General features: G+C 37.5%; 1 protein-coding gene across 1 annotated transcript in view; it reads right to left on the reverse strand.

Annotated features, from left to right (window-relative positions):
• Positions 1 to 19394, reverse strand: part of CFTR (CF transmembrane conductance regulator) — a 181023-nt gene that overhangs the window by 54286 nt on the left and 107343 nt on the right. Inside the window, exons 17-20 of the mRNA XM_068972401.1 lie at positions 10255 to 10292; positions 9551 to 9801; positions 6294 to 6373; positions 733 to 883 (exon numbers count right to left, since the gene is read on the reverse strand). Of these exons, the coding sequence (XP_068828502.1) occupies positions 733 to 883; positions 6294 to 6373; positions 9551 to 9801; positions 10255 to 10292 (520 nt within the window). The remainder of the gene's footprint in view (positions 1 to 732; positions 884 to 6293; positions 6374 to 9550; positions 9802 to 10254; positions 10293 to 19394) is intronic.

Consider the following 19394-nt stretch of genomic DNA (forward strand, 5'->3'; position numbering starts at 1 on the left):
ACTGGAAATATATCCCCTGAAAATGCACCTAAATAAAGGCTGTTATTGAACAATGAGCTTTCCAAAGAGCTCAATCAGTGTTCGGGGGGGTACACCAAAAGGCAGACCCCTGGAGAGAAAGCAAAGGTGTCTGTAAAGAACTTTGTCCAGTCTCATTTAGGAACACAAACCTTTAGAAACAGTTGCACTATCGTTTCAATTTTTAATTTATATAATTAAGAACAGATATCATATACATCCAGCCTCCTAAGACTCCATATACTTGTTTTAAATTCAAAATGAAGTCACATAGTCATTAACTCATAAAAATAATCTACATGTGTTTTATAATTTACTGTTTCCTTTCATATAGTTTTTTTTGCAGAGTTTGTGGTTTAATACTACATTCTAAATCTGAAAGAAGGCAATGGTCAAATTCTCAAAAATAATATTTAATAATAATTTTGTTAATAAATTCACTATTAATAAATTTGCTATTTGTTAATTAATAAATAAAATTTGTTACTTGTTATAATAAAAATTATTTATTAACAAATATAAGAACCAGGAGAGGTATATATGATGAGAATGTACAGAAATGGCCCTGAATCAAAGTTGAAATATACATTTTTAAAACTCATTGTCATATCATGCAAGAGTTTAAAAACAGGAAAAACATTTTGAAAAACTAGATGAATTGCAGATAAATATCCACAGCTAGCTCTGGTGGGCGTGTCACAAGCTGTACCATACCTTCAGATTCCAGCTGCTTGAGTTGCTGGGAGGTGTGGAGGAAGTAGGCTCTCAAGAGAATAAAAGCCGCTATCACTGGCACTGTAGCTAGGAAGATGTAGGGTTGTAAAACGGAGACGACCACCACAGCTCCAATCACAATTAATAACAACTGTAGGATCAAAGAAAACACAGTGATAAGTAAATATTCCTTGTTGCAGAGTGGACAAGGTATGTTACTGTTTTCTAAACAAGGTTTTCACGCTCTGTTCCGTTTTAAATACAGGGAAGGTATCTTCCTACTGGGAAGGTGATCACATTAAAGCACATTTTTCTTAAGTTCTATCAAAATTCCAAAAATTACTTAGGTTGCTCATAATAACATTTTGAAGTTTAGAAAACATGGTATTCTTATATCTTAGTATATTTTCACTTCCTATACCTTTAAAGTGTTGTATGACAAATTTTAAATGAATGTAATTTTTTCTAGGCTGGGCTTCTTTTAAAATAAACTTTTTATTTTTAAATAATTTTAGTATGAATGGTCATATAGGTAAGCTACTTGATTTCTCTGAATCTAGATGATTAACATTTAAGATTGAAAAAAAATTATACTTGAATTTTACTCCCCTTTGTTTTTGGCCCTTAAAACAACTTGAGATAACCTTGATGCTCAAAAAAAAAAAAAAAAAAAACGGAAGATTTTGGGGGTAGGGCTGATTTAATTTGAAATCAGATCATTTTTTCTCTTATGTGTTATCAAATGAATTTTGTGTTTAAGTCAAGCCCATCATTAGAGATAGTTCTTCACATTATCCACCCCCAAAGTGAAGCCATGTGAGCAGTCTCAGAAACAAGTTGATTACACTGGTATTCTTCAGATCAAGTTAAAGGCTTAAATTCTATATTTCCAATTTACACTAAAACCATATGTATAAAAAAGTAAAAAAAAAAATCTGCCAGCATTTGCTCCCTAATAACCCATGTGAATAAAGTATAAAGTAACTGTTACTACAAGGGTTGAAAAATAAACCTATCATAACATCTATCTGATAATCAGCAATCCAGTTCTCTACCAGCTGCCATGGGTGACACATACACTTTCCAACTGATGCAGAAATACAGAACATTTGGGCAGATGGAAACATGAATGAGGATGTAACATCTGCATAAATCTTCTTTGAATGGGTTGCTGTTGTCATCTAAAGCCTCAAATTATCATATCTCAACGACAGGTTTAATAGAGAAAATACCTCTACCTCTAATGTGTCCATCATCAAATTCTACAGTACCAGCCCATCACTCATTTTTGTTCAACAGATACTCAGAAAAATCTTTGCTGTGCCAGACCCTGCACTAACTACATATGATGACAATAATTTAAGGAAAGTAAAAGTGAAAATCACACAGTCATGTCTGACTCTTTGCGACCCAATGGACTGTACAGTCCATGGAATTCTCCAGGCCAGAATACAGGAATGAGTAGCCTTTCCCTTCTCCAGGGGATCTTCCCAGCCCAGGGATCGAACCGTGGTCTCTTGCATTGCAGGCGGATTATTTACCAACTGAGCTATCAGGGAAGCCAATTTAAGGAAAGTCCTCTCTATTCTGCTCTTGCCCTACAAGAGCCACCAGTACAATGAGAAAGCCTCAATCACCCAAGTTACTACACGACAAGACTTCACCAATCCAAAGGACTCAGTTTTTTAACTGAGGATACTCATTTCTCAGAAAGAGAGTCTTAGGGAAAAAAAAGAAAAATTAGCTTCCAAGCATTATTTACTAGGAACCACAATTTAATGTAAATGGGCCATTGTATTAAATACCAGTATGTCTGAAAGATAAATACTGTTGCATTTGCAGCATGGAAACATTCAGCTATTTCACTAGAATCAGTTTGTTCATCTGTTTGCTGTTGACAATTGTAAAGGGCACTATGTTCATTTGTCTTCTGCTATTTTTACCGTATAATTCCAATCCAGAGCTCTTGTATTATAACAATGGGTGGGGAAAGTGACCATTGTTTTTTTAATTATTGCTGATATGATTGATATCCTTAGGAATGAAATTGTAACTGTGTTATAATACAACAGGAAGAATTGTGTAGCCGACCCAACCAATACAACAGAAGGTTTGAGACTAATGGAGAAGGTGGGAACAACTGGAAGTGATGAAACAGTCACAAGGCAGACTTCCATTGATTATAATCATTTGTAATATATCCCTCAGAAGTGAAAAACTAAGTCTAAGCTTTGAGGAAAACAACTCAATCTGCTCTGTACGGAGTCATCCTTAGGCTCTGAGGTCAGAAGGTAACAATTTAGCACTTATGCAAAACTAAGGGCACTGGTTTAATACGCTTGGTATTATAATTACACAAACTTCAAATTCTGTCCTAGCTTTTAATCCATAGTGAATAAGAAACAAATCATACCAGACCAGGTGTATTAAAGAGAGGACAGCAAAATAAATAAATAGACTTAAATACAAGATGAAAATATGAATACAGATCTTAATTCCCATTCGAGCTTATCAAAGTCCCAACATTCTAGGGGAAAAAGTATCAACAGACAATAAAACCTGTAAGGCACCATTTTCATCCCCCCAAAACAGCTTCAAAGTATTCCTGACACAGAAGGGCACATAGTGTTGCCTGTGTAACTGGAGCAAATAAGAATGAAGGATCACTTCGAAATCATTTAGAAGGTGCATTAAGTCACTGACTGATTGATAAATATCTATTCAAAACCAGGCAATGAACACCAGATCTGAAATTTAGTTCATAATTGATAGCTCTTGAGAATTTTTAAGTAACAGATTAATGGAATTAGTAGAATGAATAAGGGCGGGGGGGGAGATGTAAAAGACAGCAGAGATCAAAGTAGAAGGGCTCACTGTATTAAGACAGAAGAAACAAAAAAACCTAAAGGTTTTGAGGTTGAAAACAGAAGATTTGCACATTTCAAGATGTACAGGCTTCTGTTTCATGAAAAAAAATCTGGCACTCAAACATAGAGATAAATTCTACGTGTGCTCAGTTGTGTCCGACTCTTTGTGACCCTATGGACTGTGGCCTACCAGGCTCCTCTGTCCATGGGGATTCTCCAGGTAAGAATACTGTGGGAGTGTGTTGCCATGCCCTCCTCCAGAGGATCTTCCCAACCCAGGGATCAAACACACATCTCCTGCATTGCAGGTGAATTCTTTACCCACTGAGCCCCCTGGGAAGCTCACAGAGATAAGTAGGATGCTAGGATACATTTTATTTTTCTGTGTGGCTTCAAGTTCAAATTTGTCACATTATGGTCCATTTCCAGTATGACAATCTGAAGCATATGACTTTAGTACCGAAAGTGATCATCATCAGACATCTCCCTCATTTTAGAAACCTGAGATCCTTAGAGATTAAGTGTCTTACTCAAGGTAAAATAAATAGTGTTATTTGCAAAACAGAATCTGGATCTTTCATTTTCACTATACAATGCCCAAGCCAGAAAGCAAATTTCCCAGAATATTATCAAATGTTAAGAACTAGAGTTAGTATAAATTATACTTTTTTTGAAAAGAGAAATTCATAGGTGTGCCTATTCTGTGAAAAAACTGTTTCTGAAATGTGACTAGAAAGGAATTTCATTAACCTGAACATAAGTGTAACCAACAGAGCTCACAATTTAAAGGATCTCTCTAATACATGCATTTTTTAATAAAATCAAAATTATTCAGATTTTTATTGTATTTGATTGCTGTATCATGCTTCCATAATGTGAGACCCTCTTCTAAACAAAATAGGGAAATCAACATAGAGGAACCCTGCCCAATCACTTATGAGGCAATGACTAGTGAACCCCAAAACACTAGAAGTTGAGCAGAAACTATTCAAATTACTGTAAGAGAAAGAATGAGACCATCACATGTGTCCAAAAGTGCTAATTCATAAAATACATGTTCAAAAAGAAACTCTCCCAAAGGATTTCTGAAATGAATCTTACACTGATTCAGAAAATACTCAGCAGGCTACAAAAGTTTTTAAAGAAAAAATTAGCAAGGGCTAACATTCACGAATCCTTTTGCAATCATGTCAAGATGTCCATGTTCCATTTTTTAACTGATTTAATATTATATTTCAGTCCAGTTATTTATAAGCATAGAACAAGGAAGAAATGTCCAGAAATTAAAGACATGGGCAACACTTCTTTACATGATGAACTCAGAGCATTTTTTTAATGAATTCCAGCAGCAGCTGCTGAGTTATATCCCTAAACAGAGTAACTGAAGGAAACCCAAAATACTAAAGTTCACTTGGAATGGTTAACATTGTTTGGCTGTGCCAATCATTTCAGATGAGGCAAACTGGCAATCTGATTTGTGTGCACCTGCCAACATCATTGTGTATACACACAAAAGTGGCAGCCTTTATTTTATTTCACAGGTTCTCAGTGGTGGGACTGGGAGAAGGGGTGGCGGATGAGGAGAAAGGGGCAACTCATCCCGAGATGGGCAGCATCCTATTCCAACTGTCTCCAAGGAGGTCACTGAGACTGCATTGTCATTTACTTCCTGAGGCTCAACCCAAGCCAGCCAGGAATCTGCTTTCAAACCTGGTTCAATAGCCAAGGTTATTAACTCACAACACTCAAGTTCTATCACTTAATGGAATTGTAATGTGGTTACCCCTAGGTTACCTTCATCTTCTCTGCTCCATTTCACCATCTCCCCATCCCAGGACACATGCTCAGAGTCAGCCTGCCCTAGAGATGCCTTCAGGTCTATAACCCAGGGATAATCCTCACTAATCCTGAATTTTTCCTTCCTCTCTCACCTGCCTGAAAACTTACCTATATTTCGGTCCTAGCATTATGGTCCTTACTGCGAGACTGCTAACTAGCCATCTGGGCCAAAGTTGTTCATGGATGAGATTGGGTGAAATTATAGTTCACCAGGAAACCAACTGGTTGTCATTGTAACCCAGGCCATCTGAAGGTAGGTGACTTCTATCAAAGGTGATGCCAATGTCAAAAATGTCACACTTCATGGACAGTGATTTGGGGGAAAGTGGTCTGTTATAAGTCTTAAACCACTTCCAAGTAGAGAGCTATTGTGTCTAAATGAGGAATTGCCTTAGGTTCTGGTCAAGTCAGGGCTTCCCAGGTGGCACCAGAGGTAAAGAACACACCTGCCAAAGCAGGACAGAAGAAACTTCGGTTCAATCCCTGGGTCGGGAAGATCCCCTGGAGGAGGGCATGGCAGCCCACTCCAGTGTTCTTGCCTGGAGAATCCCATGGAAGAGGAGCCTGGTGGGCTACAGGCCATGGGGTTGCAAAGAGCTGGACATGACTGAAGCAACTTAGCACAACAGCACACATTGGTAAGGTAAACAGTTTTGACTTATTATCAAATTTACTAAATTTATGACTATCTTGAAGATTTTTTTAATATTGAAAAGATTCATATACTAGACACGGTTCAAACTCTTAACCAAACGAAAAACAAAGCAAGAATTAATTTACTCTTTATAATTTTTCTAAATACTTTTAAAAAGTGCAACCAAGTGAAGTCACTTAATAATACTTATTTTTACAAACCTGAATGAAGTCAAATATGGTAAGAGGCAGAAGATCATCCAAAACTGCTATATCTTTGGAGAATCTATTAAGAATCCCACCTGCAAGGTAAAGAAAAATTCTTCAAAAACTAGTAATCTTAAAAAGATTTTAAAAAAAAAGATATACCAAAATTTGATAAACTTGGATCATAGCAGAAGCATTCAGAACTCAAATATAAATGAACATATAATCAGATATATAAGGCTATAGACAATTTCAGTGTTCTACAAGGATTCTCTGATGCTGGGAAAGACTGAGGGCAGGAGGAGGAGAGGCAACAGAGGATGAGAAGATGGTTGAACGGTAACACAGACTCAATGGACACGAGTTTGTGTTACCTCTGGGAGACAGTGAAGGATGGGAACCTGGAGCACTGCAGTCTGTGGAGTCACAAAGAGTCAGACATGATTTAGTGACTGAATGACAACGAACAACAAGGATTCTAAGAAACTTTTGGTACAAAGATTCTAAATAACTCTGTGTCCAAGTTATTGTCTCTATTTGTAAACTTTTATGAAATATAGATTGCTGTAAGATTCACGCAAACCCCAACGTCTCTAACAGAGCCCTATCACAAACTACGTCAGGACTAGGCACCCTCCTACTACTCTAATCCCACACTTACAAGCCTGAGTTTTGTGATAATTTTCTGGCTGTGCTTTCATCATTCCCTTATTTCGTAATGTAGAGCCTCCCTAATTTTCAACTTCCACATCTTTCTGACACACCTCAGCACAACCTGTGGCTGTTCTCAAACCCTCTCTGCCCACCGTGTGGCCCTCTCTGGCCTTGTTCTCCTTTTCTACCATCTTCACTGACAATTTAACTTCAGCATGTCTTCTAAATTACAGACTCACATTTGTAAGTCTGATCATTTTTTCCTTCGGTGAAAAAAATATCACACATGGAATGTCTAGAGGGCACTGGGCACAATGCTAGGCACTGAGATAACAGACATGGATCAGCCAATGCTCTTTGCCCTTAAGGAATTCATTGCCTAGGGGTGAGTTACACATACAATTAAAGTATAACATAATACTGTACAAGTTGTTTTTGATAAGATTGAATCTTATCATTTACCCTCCCCCATGAACTCCAGGATAAAGTCGTAATTTCTTAGTTTAATACTTAATAACTTCCATGATTTTGACCTTAAGCCACCCGAGGAACAAGCTTCCTCTTTTCAAACATTCTATTTCAATCAATCTGGTTTATTCTTTAAACACTCTTTGTGAAGTCTCTCAGTCGTGTCGGACTCTTTGCGACCCCATGGACTGTAGCCTACCAGGCTCCTCCATCCGTGGGATTTTCCAGGCAAGAGTACTGGAGTGGGTTGCCGTTTCCTTCCCCAGGAGATCTTCCCAACCCAGGGATCAAACCCAGGTTTCCTGCATTGCAGGCAGACGCTTTACCATCTGAGCCACCAGGGAAGATTCACTCTTTACTCTCTCCTATTTCTTCACACTTCCCATGTGGTTCCCTCTGCCTGAAAACCCTTTCCCCTCATCTCCACTTGCTAAAAAATATTGTCTCCTTCCTGGCCCTATTCAAATACCTCTCTGGCAAGGACACATCAATGTTTGCACCAGTTCAAATTAATCCCTTCCTCCTCTGGGCACACTGAATACCTCTGATATATCTTGTCAGCACTTCTGTGTTATAATAATTATATACATGTTGTATAGTTGCTTGTACACATGTTCTATCTCTTTTTTTCTAGATTGCAAATTTCTAGAGGTCACTGGGACCATGTCACATTTATTTTGTGTCAATCTGAGCCCTCAGCAAAAACCTTTATGTAGGAATTATCCAATGCTTATTTTTTGTCACTATCTCCTAGTCCTTACTAATGATATATTATTAAGCATATTTAATCAATCATATTTGTATACCTTTTCATAAATAAGTACAAAATTATGGGGGGAGTAGCCTACGGTATTCATTTTGTGTAGAAAATGAAAGTCACTTTGGTAAAAAAAGAAAAGAAAAACATCATTCTGGTGCTTAGTATATTTCAGATGGGAAAAAATAGAAAGGGAATAAGAGTGGGTAATTGGAATTGACCTGATGTTGGCTATGTTGACGGCCAGTAGGTGATGACCTTGTTTCATTTCACAATGGTCTTTTGAGATAAATATTCCTTTTCTCATTTTATAGATGTGGATGCAAGTCTCAGAAGAGTAATTTGCCCATGATCATCACTCTTAAGAGAACAAGACAGACCTCAAACAATGTCCATGCTCCTTCCATTATATCTCATTGCCTGTTTCTCACTGCTAGAATCTTGGGTAAAACCCCTACCTTCTCTGGAGCTCAGCTCTCCCATTGAAAAAAATGAAATCACTGGATGAAGGTAATTGGACATTCCCTTTTAGGTCTAAAACATCTTAGCTCTGAAACGGAACCATGGTGATGAGTATATCCAAATGAAGCAAGACTTCAGTGACTCACGAGGGCTTCAGAATAAATATAAGGAAGATCCTCTTGAATATTAACAATGAAATGTTATTACCCAGAAAACAAATGATGGTTAATTCTTATCTTGAGATTTTTAGATACATATCACTCTAAAACTCAGACTTGGAAATTATTTTTTCCTTTACAAATCAAATATTCCAGTTCTTATCAATTATGGCCACCACATTATACATTAGATCTTCAGACCTTACTGATCTTATAACTAAAAGCTTGTACTCCTTTACCAACCTCTATGATAGTGTCAAAAGTATTTTCAAAATATATCTGGGATACCCCCACCCATTTAAAATAAAACCTGGAATGAATTTATGGGATTATCTTTGAACAGTTATATGAAACTAGATTACTCCATCTTATCAAAATACTTTCATTAGTAAAAGAATTTTGCTTTTTGGATCTCTTCAAATCATCTCCCCTTTTAAACAGCACTATACACGGACAACAAGATGCCTAGAAGGGAGCTAGCTCTAATATCTGAAGAGAGAAGGATATCTGACTCAGAAGGGCCTGCTTCTGCTGCTATAGTCCCATCAGCATCATATGCTAACAAACTGTGCTACTCTAGTAAACAGAAATACGAAGAGCGACAGTACCTGAGAGCCTATAATGCCAGAGACAGGTCCACGCCCAATATAAGGAAGCTGAACAAAGGGTAAATGCCTCCATGCAAAGCCAGTGTTATCACTACAAAATCAACCAACTTATAGGCCCTCTTTGTGGAGGAGCAGCAGCTTCATCTTGTACATCTAGTTAAGTACCTGTTTTCAACGTGTTGAGGGTTGACATAGGGGCTTGAAGAACAGACTGTAGCATTTTGTGGTGTAAAGTTTTCGACACTGTGATTAGAGTATGCACCAGTGGTAAACCTCTGAAGAGTCCTAGGGCAAGCAAAGTGTCAGCTACTCCCACATAAATGTAAAAAATATAATACGAGCTGGTGCTGGTGATGATCACTGCATAACTGTTATTTCCACTCTTAGTACCATTTCCTTTGTCTTGAAAAAGTATTCTGTAAAGCAAAAGGAAATTATTATTTGACAATCAAACTTTTCCAATGAATTACCAATACGTGTAAATGATGCTGAATTTGAGTCCAAAGAAATATAACATATTTCATTGGCAGAGTTTACGTCTTTACCCTGAAGGACTTACTACTGCAAGAAAGCAGACTAAGCTTTCCACCACTGAAATAGATAAAAATTCAAATACTCAGAGAAAATACTAACTGTGCAAGGTCATCTTAAACATTGTTATTGCATTTTATGGAAACTAAACACAACTAAATCTTTTAAAAATTGATAATGAGCTACAAAAACTGCACACACAATTTTAAACAAAAGAACTCAATTCTCTACTATATTACTGTGGGGAAATGAAGCAGAGTAGAAATTACAAGGTTTAATAAAACCCAAATAATCAACAGAAACAAAATACAATCCACAACAGAACATGGAATACTCACTTCGGAAACAGGCACAACACAACCAAAGAAGCAGCCACCTGGAAGGGAACAATACACACTTGACTCTTTTCCATCATCTTTTCCTATTTTTCCCACTACTACTAAGTCACTTCAGTCGTGTCCGACTCTGTGCGACCCCATAGATGGCAGCCCACCAGACTCTTCCATCCCTGGGATTCTCTAAGCAAGAACACTGGAGTGGGTTGCCACTTCCTTCTCCAATCCACCTCTAATTCCATCAGGACCGATATCAAAATACACACAATTTTATTTTCCTTGGCTTTACTTTCCTGGGTCCAAAAGCTGCAATAATTGTTCTAGGAACTACTATTTGAGGTGAGAACATGTTAAGCTAATGGAATTCAAATTTCACCGAATAAAATACTTATTTATTTCTCTCCTTCATTCAACAGGAACTATTCATTGAACTTCACAGAAGAGCTAACACTGCAGTTAAATGTTTTAACTAATAAAGTTTGTTTCTTATGAAGAGATTATTCTCAGCCTGCTGGCAGATAATTGATCTCGTTGGTGGCTATAAATAATTTCATTTGTCATACAATGATTATGAGGGACTCATAACTATAAGGCCAATTAGTTATGAGAAAGGATGAGATATATATTCAGGAAACTTGGTTAACATTTCAAAAGTGCAAAAATTCACAGTTTTTTAATAAAGATAAGGTACATTCACATTAAAACATATACTACTGACACTATGTGGAACACCACATAGTACTGACACCACTATTTCTCATGGTGGAAGTTTGGGGCTGAGGAACATATATTCTATGTCATAATTTTAAAAAATGAACAACTATGATTTATTTTCTGAACTCTGTTCTATTTCAATTTGGCATTCCAATTTCCTAAACACTGTGGGGAAACAATCTTGTGATGATACCAACACAATCATAATACTAGAAATATTTACACAATTATGATATAGTATGCAATTAGGCCAATAATAACTTTAACAAAGAATCAAATAGAAAAATAGGAGTAAGTAAAATTAAAAAATTTGAAAATGAACACAGACCAAAAATAAATAGGGGAGAAACAAATATGCTTGCTATAAGAAATCTATGTATTATTTCATAATCAACTTAAGCATTTAACAATACCATATAAAAATTATGGAGAACAGTTAGCAGTAATTAAGAAATTACATTATGAAGTCTTAAAGTCTAAATAGTATATAGTGGTGGTTTAGTCATTAAGTCGTGTCTGACTCTTTGCAACCCCATGGACAGTAGCCTGCCAGGCTCCTCAGTCCATGGGATTCTCCAGGGAAGAAGAAGTGGAGTGGGTTATCATTTCCTTCGCGAGGAGATCTTCCAGACCCAGGAAATGTACCCATGTCTCCTGCATTGCAGGTAGATTCTTTACTGACTGAGCTACAAGGGAAGCCCCACTTCAGGTAAATTTGCCTATCAGATTGGAATATCATAATGAAAAAGCTAAATCATGGCATCTGGTCCCATCACTTCATGGGAAATAGATGGGTAAACAGTAGAAACAGTGTCAGACTTTATTTTTTTGGGCTCCAAAATCACTGCAGATGGTGACTGCAGCCATGAAATTAAAAGACGCTTACTCCTTGGAAGAAAAGTTATGACCAACCTAGATAGCATATTCAAAAGCAGAGACATTACTTTGCTGACTAAGGTCTGTCTAGTCAAGGCTATGGTTTTTCCAGTGGTCATGTATGGATGTGAGAGTTGGACTGTGAAGAAGGCCGAGCACAGAAGAATTGATGCTTTTGAACTGTGGTGTTGGAGAAGACTCTTGAGAGTCCCTTGGACTGCAGGGAGATCCAACCAGTCCATTCTGAAGGAGATCAGCCCTGGGATTTCTTTGGAAGGAATGATGCTAAAGCTGAAGCTCCAGTACTTTGGTCACCTCATGCGAAGAGTTGACTCATTGGAAAAGACTCTGATGCTGGGATGGATTGGGGGCAGGAGGAGAAGGGGACGACAGAAGATGAGATGGCTGGATGGCATCACGACTCAATGAATGTGAGTCTGAATGAACTCCAGGAGTTGGTGATGGACAGGGAGGCCTGGCATGCTGCGATTCATGGGGTCGCAAAGAGTCAGACATGACTAAGCAACTGAACTGAACTGAACTGACTGGCATCATTCACAATTTCCTACTTTTTTTCATTACACATGGCCTCCATGTACCTATTGACAAAAAGTACCTTTGTCTCCTTGAAATTCAAGTGAATTCAAAATGATAAGAAATTGAGCAATAATCTTGCTACTTCAAAAGTCTCTGTTCCAGTACAAATGTTTTCTGATTTCCCAATACTAATCAAATTACTAATCAAATCAAAGGGTGTATTTCTCAGTTACTCTTTGGTTATTACAGTCCCTCTTTGTTCCAATGAAAGAAGTGTCAACAATGTTGGCATTCCAACTTCTCTGAATGTGAGTAAATCCAAGAAATAAATATTCTATAATATTTACTAGGGAACAACCAAAGTAGTTGTTCAAAGACCCTGGTCTAATCTGTGCAAAATAAAGGTATTTCATGGCTCTTGTCAACAGAGACCACTTATGGAACTACCAACCCAAACCACTTTTAATGACTAGAACACAAACATTTCCAAGGACTTGACATAATAACTTTAATAAAAATGTCTGGGGCACGTATAAACAATTGAGCAGGCAAGTTCTAGCATTTAATTTCTAAAATGTCTGAGGTTATAAAGTTCATGCCGTTTATGATAGAATGACAAGTCCTGAAAAGCTAAAGAACAAAAGTTAAAAGGTCATTATTTTCAGCTTTGTTAGGATTTGAAGAAGCATTCTTTATCATGTTGAAAAGGGTATAGTCTAGATCAGCAATATCCAACAGAAACTTCCACAAAAATAGAAACGTTCAATATCTGCACTGTTCGGTGTCATTACCAGTTACTACAAGTGGCACTTGATCCCTTGAAATGTGGCCAGTGTGGGTGATTGGGGAACTGAATGTTATATTTTGTTTCATTTTAAATAACTTAATTTACATTGTCATACATAGCAGGTAGATACTGTACTGGACAGTGCATGGATAAACTAAGCCTATTAGCTCTGTAGGGTTTTAGCCAGAGTACTTATTCCCAGGTGGCTCAGTGGTAAATAATCTGCCTGCAACATGAGAGATGTGGGTTTGATCCCTGGGTTGGGACGATCCCCTGGAGGAGGAAATGGCAACCCACTCCGGTATGTTTGCCTGGAAAATTCCATGAACAGAGGAGGCTGGTGGGCTGCAGTCCATGGGGTCGCAAAGAGTTGGACACACTAAGCGTGCACGTGCTCACCACCTGCATACACTTAATCTATACTTGTATAATTCATCAGGAGCCGGATGACAGTGTTCTCTAAGGACAGATCCCTGAACAGTCAACATGACAACTCACAGACTTTGCAAATGACCGCAAATGAAAAACTAGTAGCCAGTATTTAGAAGCTAAATCATGATTTAAATTATATAGAAGATATGTCTGTATGATTTAAAAAATAATGGCATGTTGGGACTAGAGGACCATAGCATATACATAGTCAAAGAGAAGCCAAGTGCCTATATCTGAAAGACTTATTATGATAAATGAACTAGTAAACATCCCTGGAGATGTGATAGATAAAGGTTGATCATGTATGTAGTAAAACTCCAACAGTATGGTTTCAAAAACAAGATGTGATGGAGAACTAGAGCAAGAATATATTCAAGACATAGGAGGAACCTACTATTACATAACCGGGCCAGTACAAGTCTGACACTCACCACAAAAGAAAATAGGCATGAAAAGAGAACACTGCCAAGATCAGGCATAGAAAAGGTTCAAAATGTGAATATAACCAAAAGAGGTATAACGATCCAACATTCTATCATGAAGAACTTCAGTTCAGTTCAGTCAGTCAGTCATGTCCAACTCTTTCAGACTACATGGACTGCAGCATGCCAGGCTTCCCTGTCCATCACCAACTAACAGAACTTGTTCAAATGTATGTCCACTGAGTTGGTGATGCCATTCAACCATCTCATCTTCTGCTGTCCCCTTCACCTCCCACCTTCAATCTTTCCCAGCATCAGGGTCTTTTCTTAGGAGTCAGTTCTTCGCATCTGGTGGCCAAAGTATTGGAGTTTCAGCTTCAGCGTCAGTCCTTCCAAAGAATATTAAGGACTGATTTCCTTTGGGATGGATTGGTTGGATGTCCTTGCAAAGGGACTCTCAAGAGTCTTCTCCAACACCACAGTTCAAAAGCATCAATTCTTCAACACTCAGTTTTCTTTATAGTCCAACTCTCACATCCATACATGACTACTGGAAAAACCACGTTTGGCAAAGTGACCTTTGTTGGCAAAGTGACCTTTGTTGGCAAAGTGATGTCGATGCTTTTTAATACACTGTCTAGGTTTGTCATGCCAGCATCTTTTAATTTCTTGGCTGCAGTCACCATCTGCACTGATTTTGGAGCCCAAGAAAATAAAGTCTAACACTGTTAGACTTCCACTGTTTCCCCATCTATTTGCCACAAGGTGATGGGACCAGAAGCCATGATCATAGTTTTCTGAATGTTGAGCTTTAAGCCAGCTTTTTCACTCTCCTCTTTTACCTTCATCAAGAGGCTCTTTAGTTCCTCTTCACTTTCTGCCGTAAGGGTGGTGTCATCTGCATATCTGAGGTTATTAATATTTCCTCTGGTAATCTTGATTCCAGCTGGTGTGTCATCCAGCATGCCCTTTCACATGATGTACTCTGCATATAAGTTAAATAAGCAGGGCGACAATAAACAGCCTTGACATACTTCTTTCCCAATTTGGAACCAGTCTGTTGTTCCATGTCCAGTACTAACTGTTTCTTCTTGACCTGCATACAGATTTCTCAGGAGGCAGGTAAGGTGGTCTGGTGGTCCATCATGAAGAACTTCAATGAGCTTCAAAGTAGATACTCTTAAATGTTTTACTGAAATATCTGCAGACTTTTAAATATGCCTTAAGGGTCTGAACACAGATGTCCCCACCTTCCCTCATGTCCCCATCCAACCCATTTTCCATATACCACAGTGATCTTTTTTAAACATAAAAAAAATCATATCATACCTTGAAAGAAGGCTTTCAAAGGTTTCCTATTGCACTTAAAATAAAACTGAAGTTCTTCAGCAAATGCTTCTGCAGACCTGGCTTTGATTTACTTTTTCAATGTCCCCACACGATATGCCACTCACCACTTTCTCCCATTCCTCCAAATGTGCTGGCCTTTGCTCAGTTTCCACAATTCACTGAACTTTTCCAAGTCCTTTGCACTTGCCCCAGTTTCTGCATGTCTGAGTACTTTTTATCTTTCAGGTGTCAACTAAATGTCATTTATTTAGGAACCTTCATGTCCTCTTTGCCCAGCTTTATTTTAGCCCACTATTTATCTCTTTCTGGAACTCTCTACATTCTGTGATTATTTCCATCAAAATTTTTTTACCATCCATCTTCTCCCTCAGTAAGTGCTTCATAAGATCAAGGAGGAGCCATCTGTCCTCTTTCCCATTGCATGCTTAGCTTAGTGTCTATGACAGTATTCAAGAGACAGTAGGCATTCAGTAAATCTATCCTTAATAAACAAAGGAAGGGATGAATAAGAAGATACTTAAAAAACACAAATGTTTTTCATTTTAAAACATTTAAATACAAAATGGAAATTATATAATTTTATTTATAATTATATAATTATAAATAAAATTATTTAAACAGAAAGAAATTATATACTAATCACATAGAAAACATTTTAAAATGCAGATGACATTTTATGTAGTATAAAGAACCGGAACCAATTCATAAGTTCTGTACATATACAGAATTCAGAGCTACCTTCCAAGCCACACAAGATCTATGTATAAATGAAGACCTATTAAAACAGTATTGGCATTTTGAGCTTTCACCAAAGGAATACAGCATTATGAATTCTGTTTACACTGTAAACATAAGTACATTGGTGTAATCCATTGATATGTTCTGTTTTGTTCTTCACTGTAAACAGAGCATATAGAATCACGCTTGGCATATTGAAAGAACTTGAAAAATACGTGTTGAATGAGTAAGTGGCTGAATGAATGAGTAAACAGTAAGAGGCAGTAAGAGTAAAGTGACACCTTGTCAAGACTTAATCACAGATTTCAGTGCTTTGCAGGTTAAATCATGCCCTAAAACATAGACCCTTGCTAAGCAATACTGCCTTGAAAGTATTACTATCAAAAAGGTATAACTATCATTAAGGTATTATGGGAGCATATTCTATATTGAGGGATTCCTCATTAAGATACAAAGAGGACAGACTTTGCTGCTGCACAGCACACAGGTTCTTCCCAGAGCAGGGATTAAACTCCTGTCTCCTACATCACCAGGCAGATTCTTTACCACCAAGCCACCAGAGAAGCCCCTACTAAGCCTGTGCTTCAAAACCCGGGAGCTACAACTACCAAGTTCCATGTGCCCTAGAGCCTGCAATCAGCAACAAGAAAAACCACTGCAATGAGAAGCCCATACACTGCAACTTAGAGACAGACCCCACTCACCACAGCTCCACACCAAAAAAGCCTGCACAACAGTGAAGATGCAGAACAGCCAAAAATTAAAAAAATAAATTGTAAAAAATAAAAATAAAATACTTTAAAAAATGAAACAGAGAGGAAGTCATATAAGAATAGTACATAGCTGTTCTCTAACATATTTCTTAAAACACAGGAATAAAAGGACTAAACATGATCTTCAGTTATTCGAGGCAACAATAATATCCTCTGGTTGTTGCAAAAAGAAAAGGTGGGCACTGCCTCCTACTTTATTATTTGCATTTCTTTTCTATCTAGTCAATGATGCACTGCCAAATAGGAGCACTAGAGAGACCAACATAATAGAAATTTTAAACCCTGTATCCTTGGTTCTAATATCTAAGAACTTAACAGAAGATACTATCCTATCATAAAGAAAACAGCACAAAAATATAAAGGTATACTGATTCACTTAATAAGTTAACACACTATTGATAAATTATTGTTGTTCAGTAGCTAAGTCATGTCTGACTGCAACCTCATGAACTGCAGCACGCCAGGCTTCCCTGTCCTTCACTATCTGCTGGGGTTTGTTCAAACACGTCCATTCAGTGAGTAATGTCATTCAACCATCTCATCCTGTCTCCCTCTTCTCCCTTCTTGCCCTCAATCTTTCCCAGCATCAGTCTTTTCCAGTGAGCTGTCTAATTGTAGTAGGTAGCAAAAGTATTTTGGAGCTTCAGGTTCAGCACCAATCATTACAAAGAATATTCAGGTTTCATTTCCTTTAGGATCAACTGATTTGATCTCCTTGCTATCCAAGGGAATCTCAAGAATCTTCTCCAGCACAACAATTTAAAAGCATCAGTTCTTCGGTGCTCAGCCTTCTTGGCAACTCTCATATTCATACATGACTACTGGAAAAACCATAGCTTGGACTACACAGACCTTTGTTGGCAAAGTGATATCTCTGCTTTTTAATATTCTGTCTAGGTTTGTTTGGCCTTGGAGTACAAAATGAAGAAGAGCTAAGGCTAACAGTTTTGCCAAAGAACATGCTGGTCATAAAAAAAACACCCTCTTCCAACAACACAAGACCTGTCTCTGCACACGGACATCACCAGATGGTCAATACCGAAATGAGACTTTGCAGCCAAAGATGGAGAAGCTCTGTACAGTCAGCAAAAACAAGACCAGGAGCTAACTGTGGCTTAGATCATGAACGCCTTTTTGCAAAATTAAGACTTAAATTGAACAACATAGGGAAAACCACTACACCATTCAGGTATAACCTAAATCAAATCCCTTGTGACTATACAGTGGAAGTGACAAATAGATTCAAGGGATTAGACCTGACAGAATGCCTGAAGAACTATGGACAGAGGTTTGTAACACTGTACGGGAGGCTGTGATCAAAACCATCCTCAAGAAAAAGAAATGCAATAAGGCAAAATGGTTGTCTGAGGAGGCCTGACAAATAGCTGAGAAAAGAAGAGAAACTAAAGGCAAAGGAGAAAAGGAAGTATATGCCCATTTGGATGCAGAGTTCCAGAGAATAGCAAGGTGAGAAAAGAAAGCCCTTTAAGTGAACAAGGCAAAGAAGCAGAGGAAAACAACAGAATGGGAAAGACTAGAGATCTCTTCAAGAAAATTAGAGACACCAAGGGAACACTTCATGCAAAGATGGAAACAATAAAGGACAGAAACTAAATGGACCTAACAGAAGCAGAAGATATTAAGAAGAGGTGGCAAGAATGCACAGAAGACCCACTTGACTTCACATTTCCAGGATGTCTGGCTCCAGGTGAGCAATCATACCATCATGATTATCTGGGTCATGAAGATCTTTTTTGTATAGTTTGTCTGTGTATTCTTGCCACCTCTTCTTAATACCTTCTGCTTCTGTTAGGTCCATACCATTTCTGTCCTTTACTGTGCATGAAATGTTCCCTAGTATACCTATGGCTGATTCATGTTTATGTATAGCAGAAACCAACACAATATTGTAAAGAAATTATCCTTCAGTTAAAAATAAATACATGAAAAAAATAAAACCTCTGCAAAAACCCATTCTATAAAATTATAATTCTATATAATCAAAATTATAATTATATATACTACAAATCTACATCAAAGTATGGCCCCTGTGAAAACTAAAAATGGATACATCACTTTCACAAGGGAAGAAGTGGATCTTAACTTTTCTTTGGGTCTCTGATCATGTTGAGTATGAAGCTCTATTAAACAATGTTTAAAAGATCTAAACTATCTTCCTGGATTAGTACCTGTACTATGATGCAAAGCACACATGAAATATTTCAATGGTAGTGAGAAAGGGCCCACTGGTATCAAGAAAGGAGCTTAGTCTAAAAGAAAAATTATGTAAATTTTGATTAAAAGAATATGAGGGAACTGTGAACATCTGAATGATTTGTTTAGCTGTATAACTATGCACATAATGAAAATGGTCACTATTTGTCTACTATCACTAAGTTTTTGTTATTCAAAATTTTGAGAGTCAGTTAATTGGAAATGCTTCAGGACATTGACCCAAAAAGAATCATCATTTATCATATTCTATCTTGCCTAGAAAATTACATTATCATTTTT

The sequence above is a fragment of the Capricornis sumatraensis genome, chromosome 5, assembly GCF_032405125.1.
Source record: "Capricornis sumatraensis isolate serow.1 chromosome 5, serow.2, whole genome shotgun sequence".
NCBI classification, from domain to species: domain Eukaryota; kingdom Metazoa; phylum Chordata; class Mammalia; order Artiodactyla; family Bovidae; genus Capricornis; species Capricornis sumatraensis.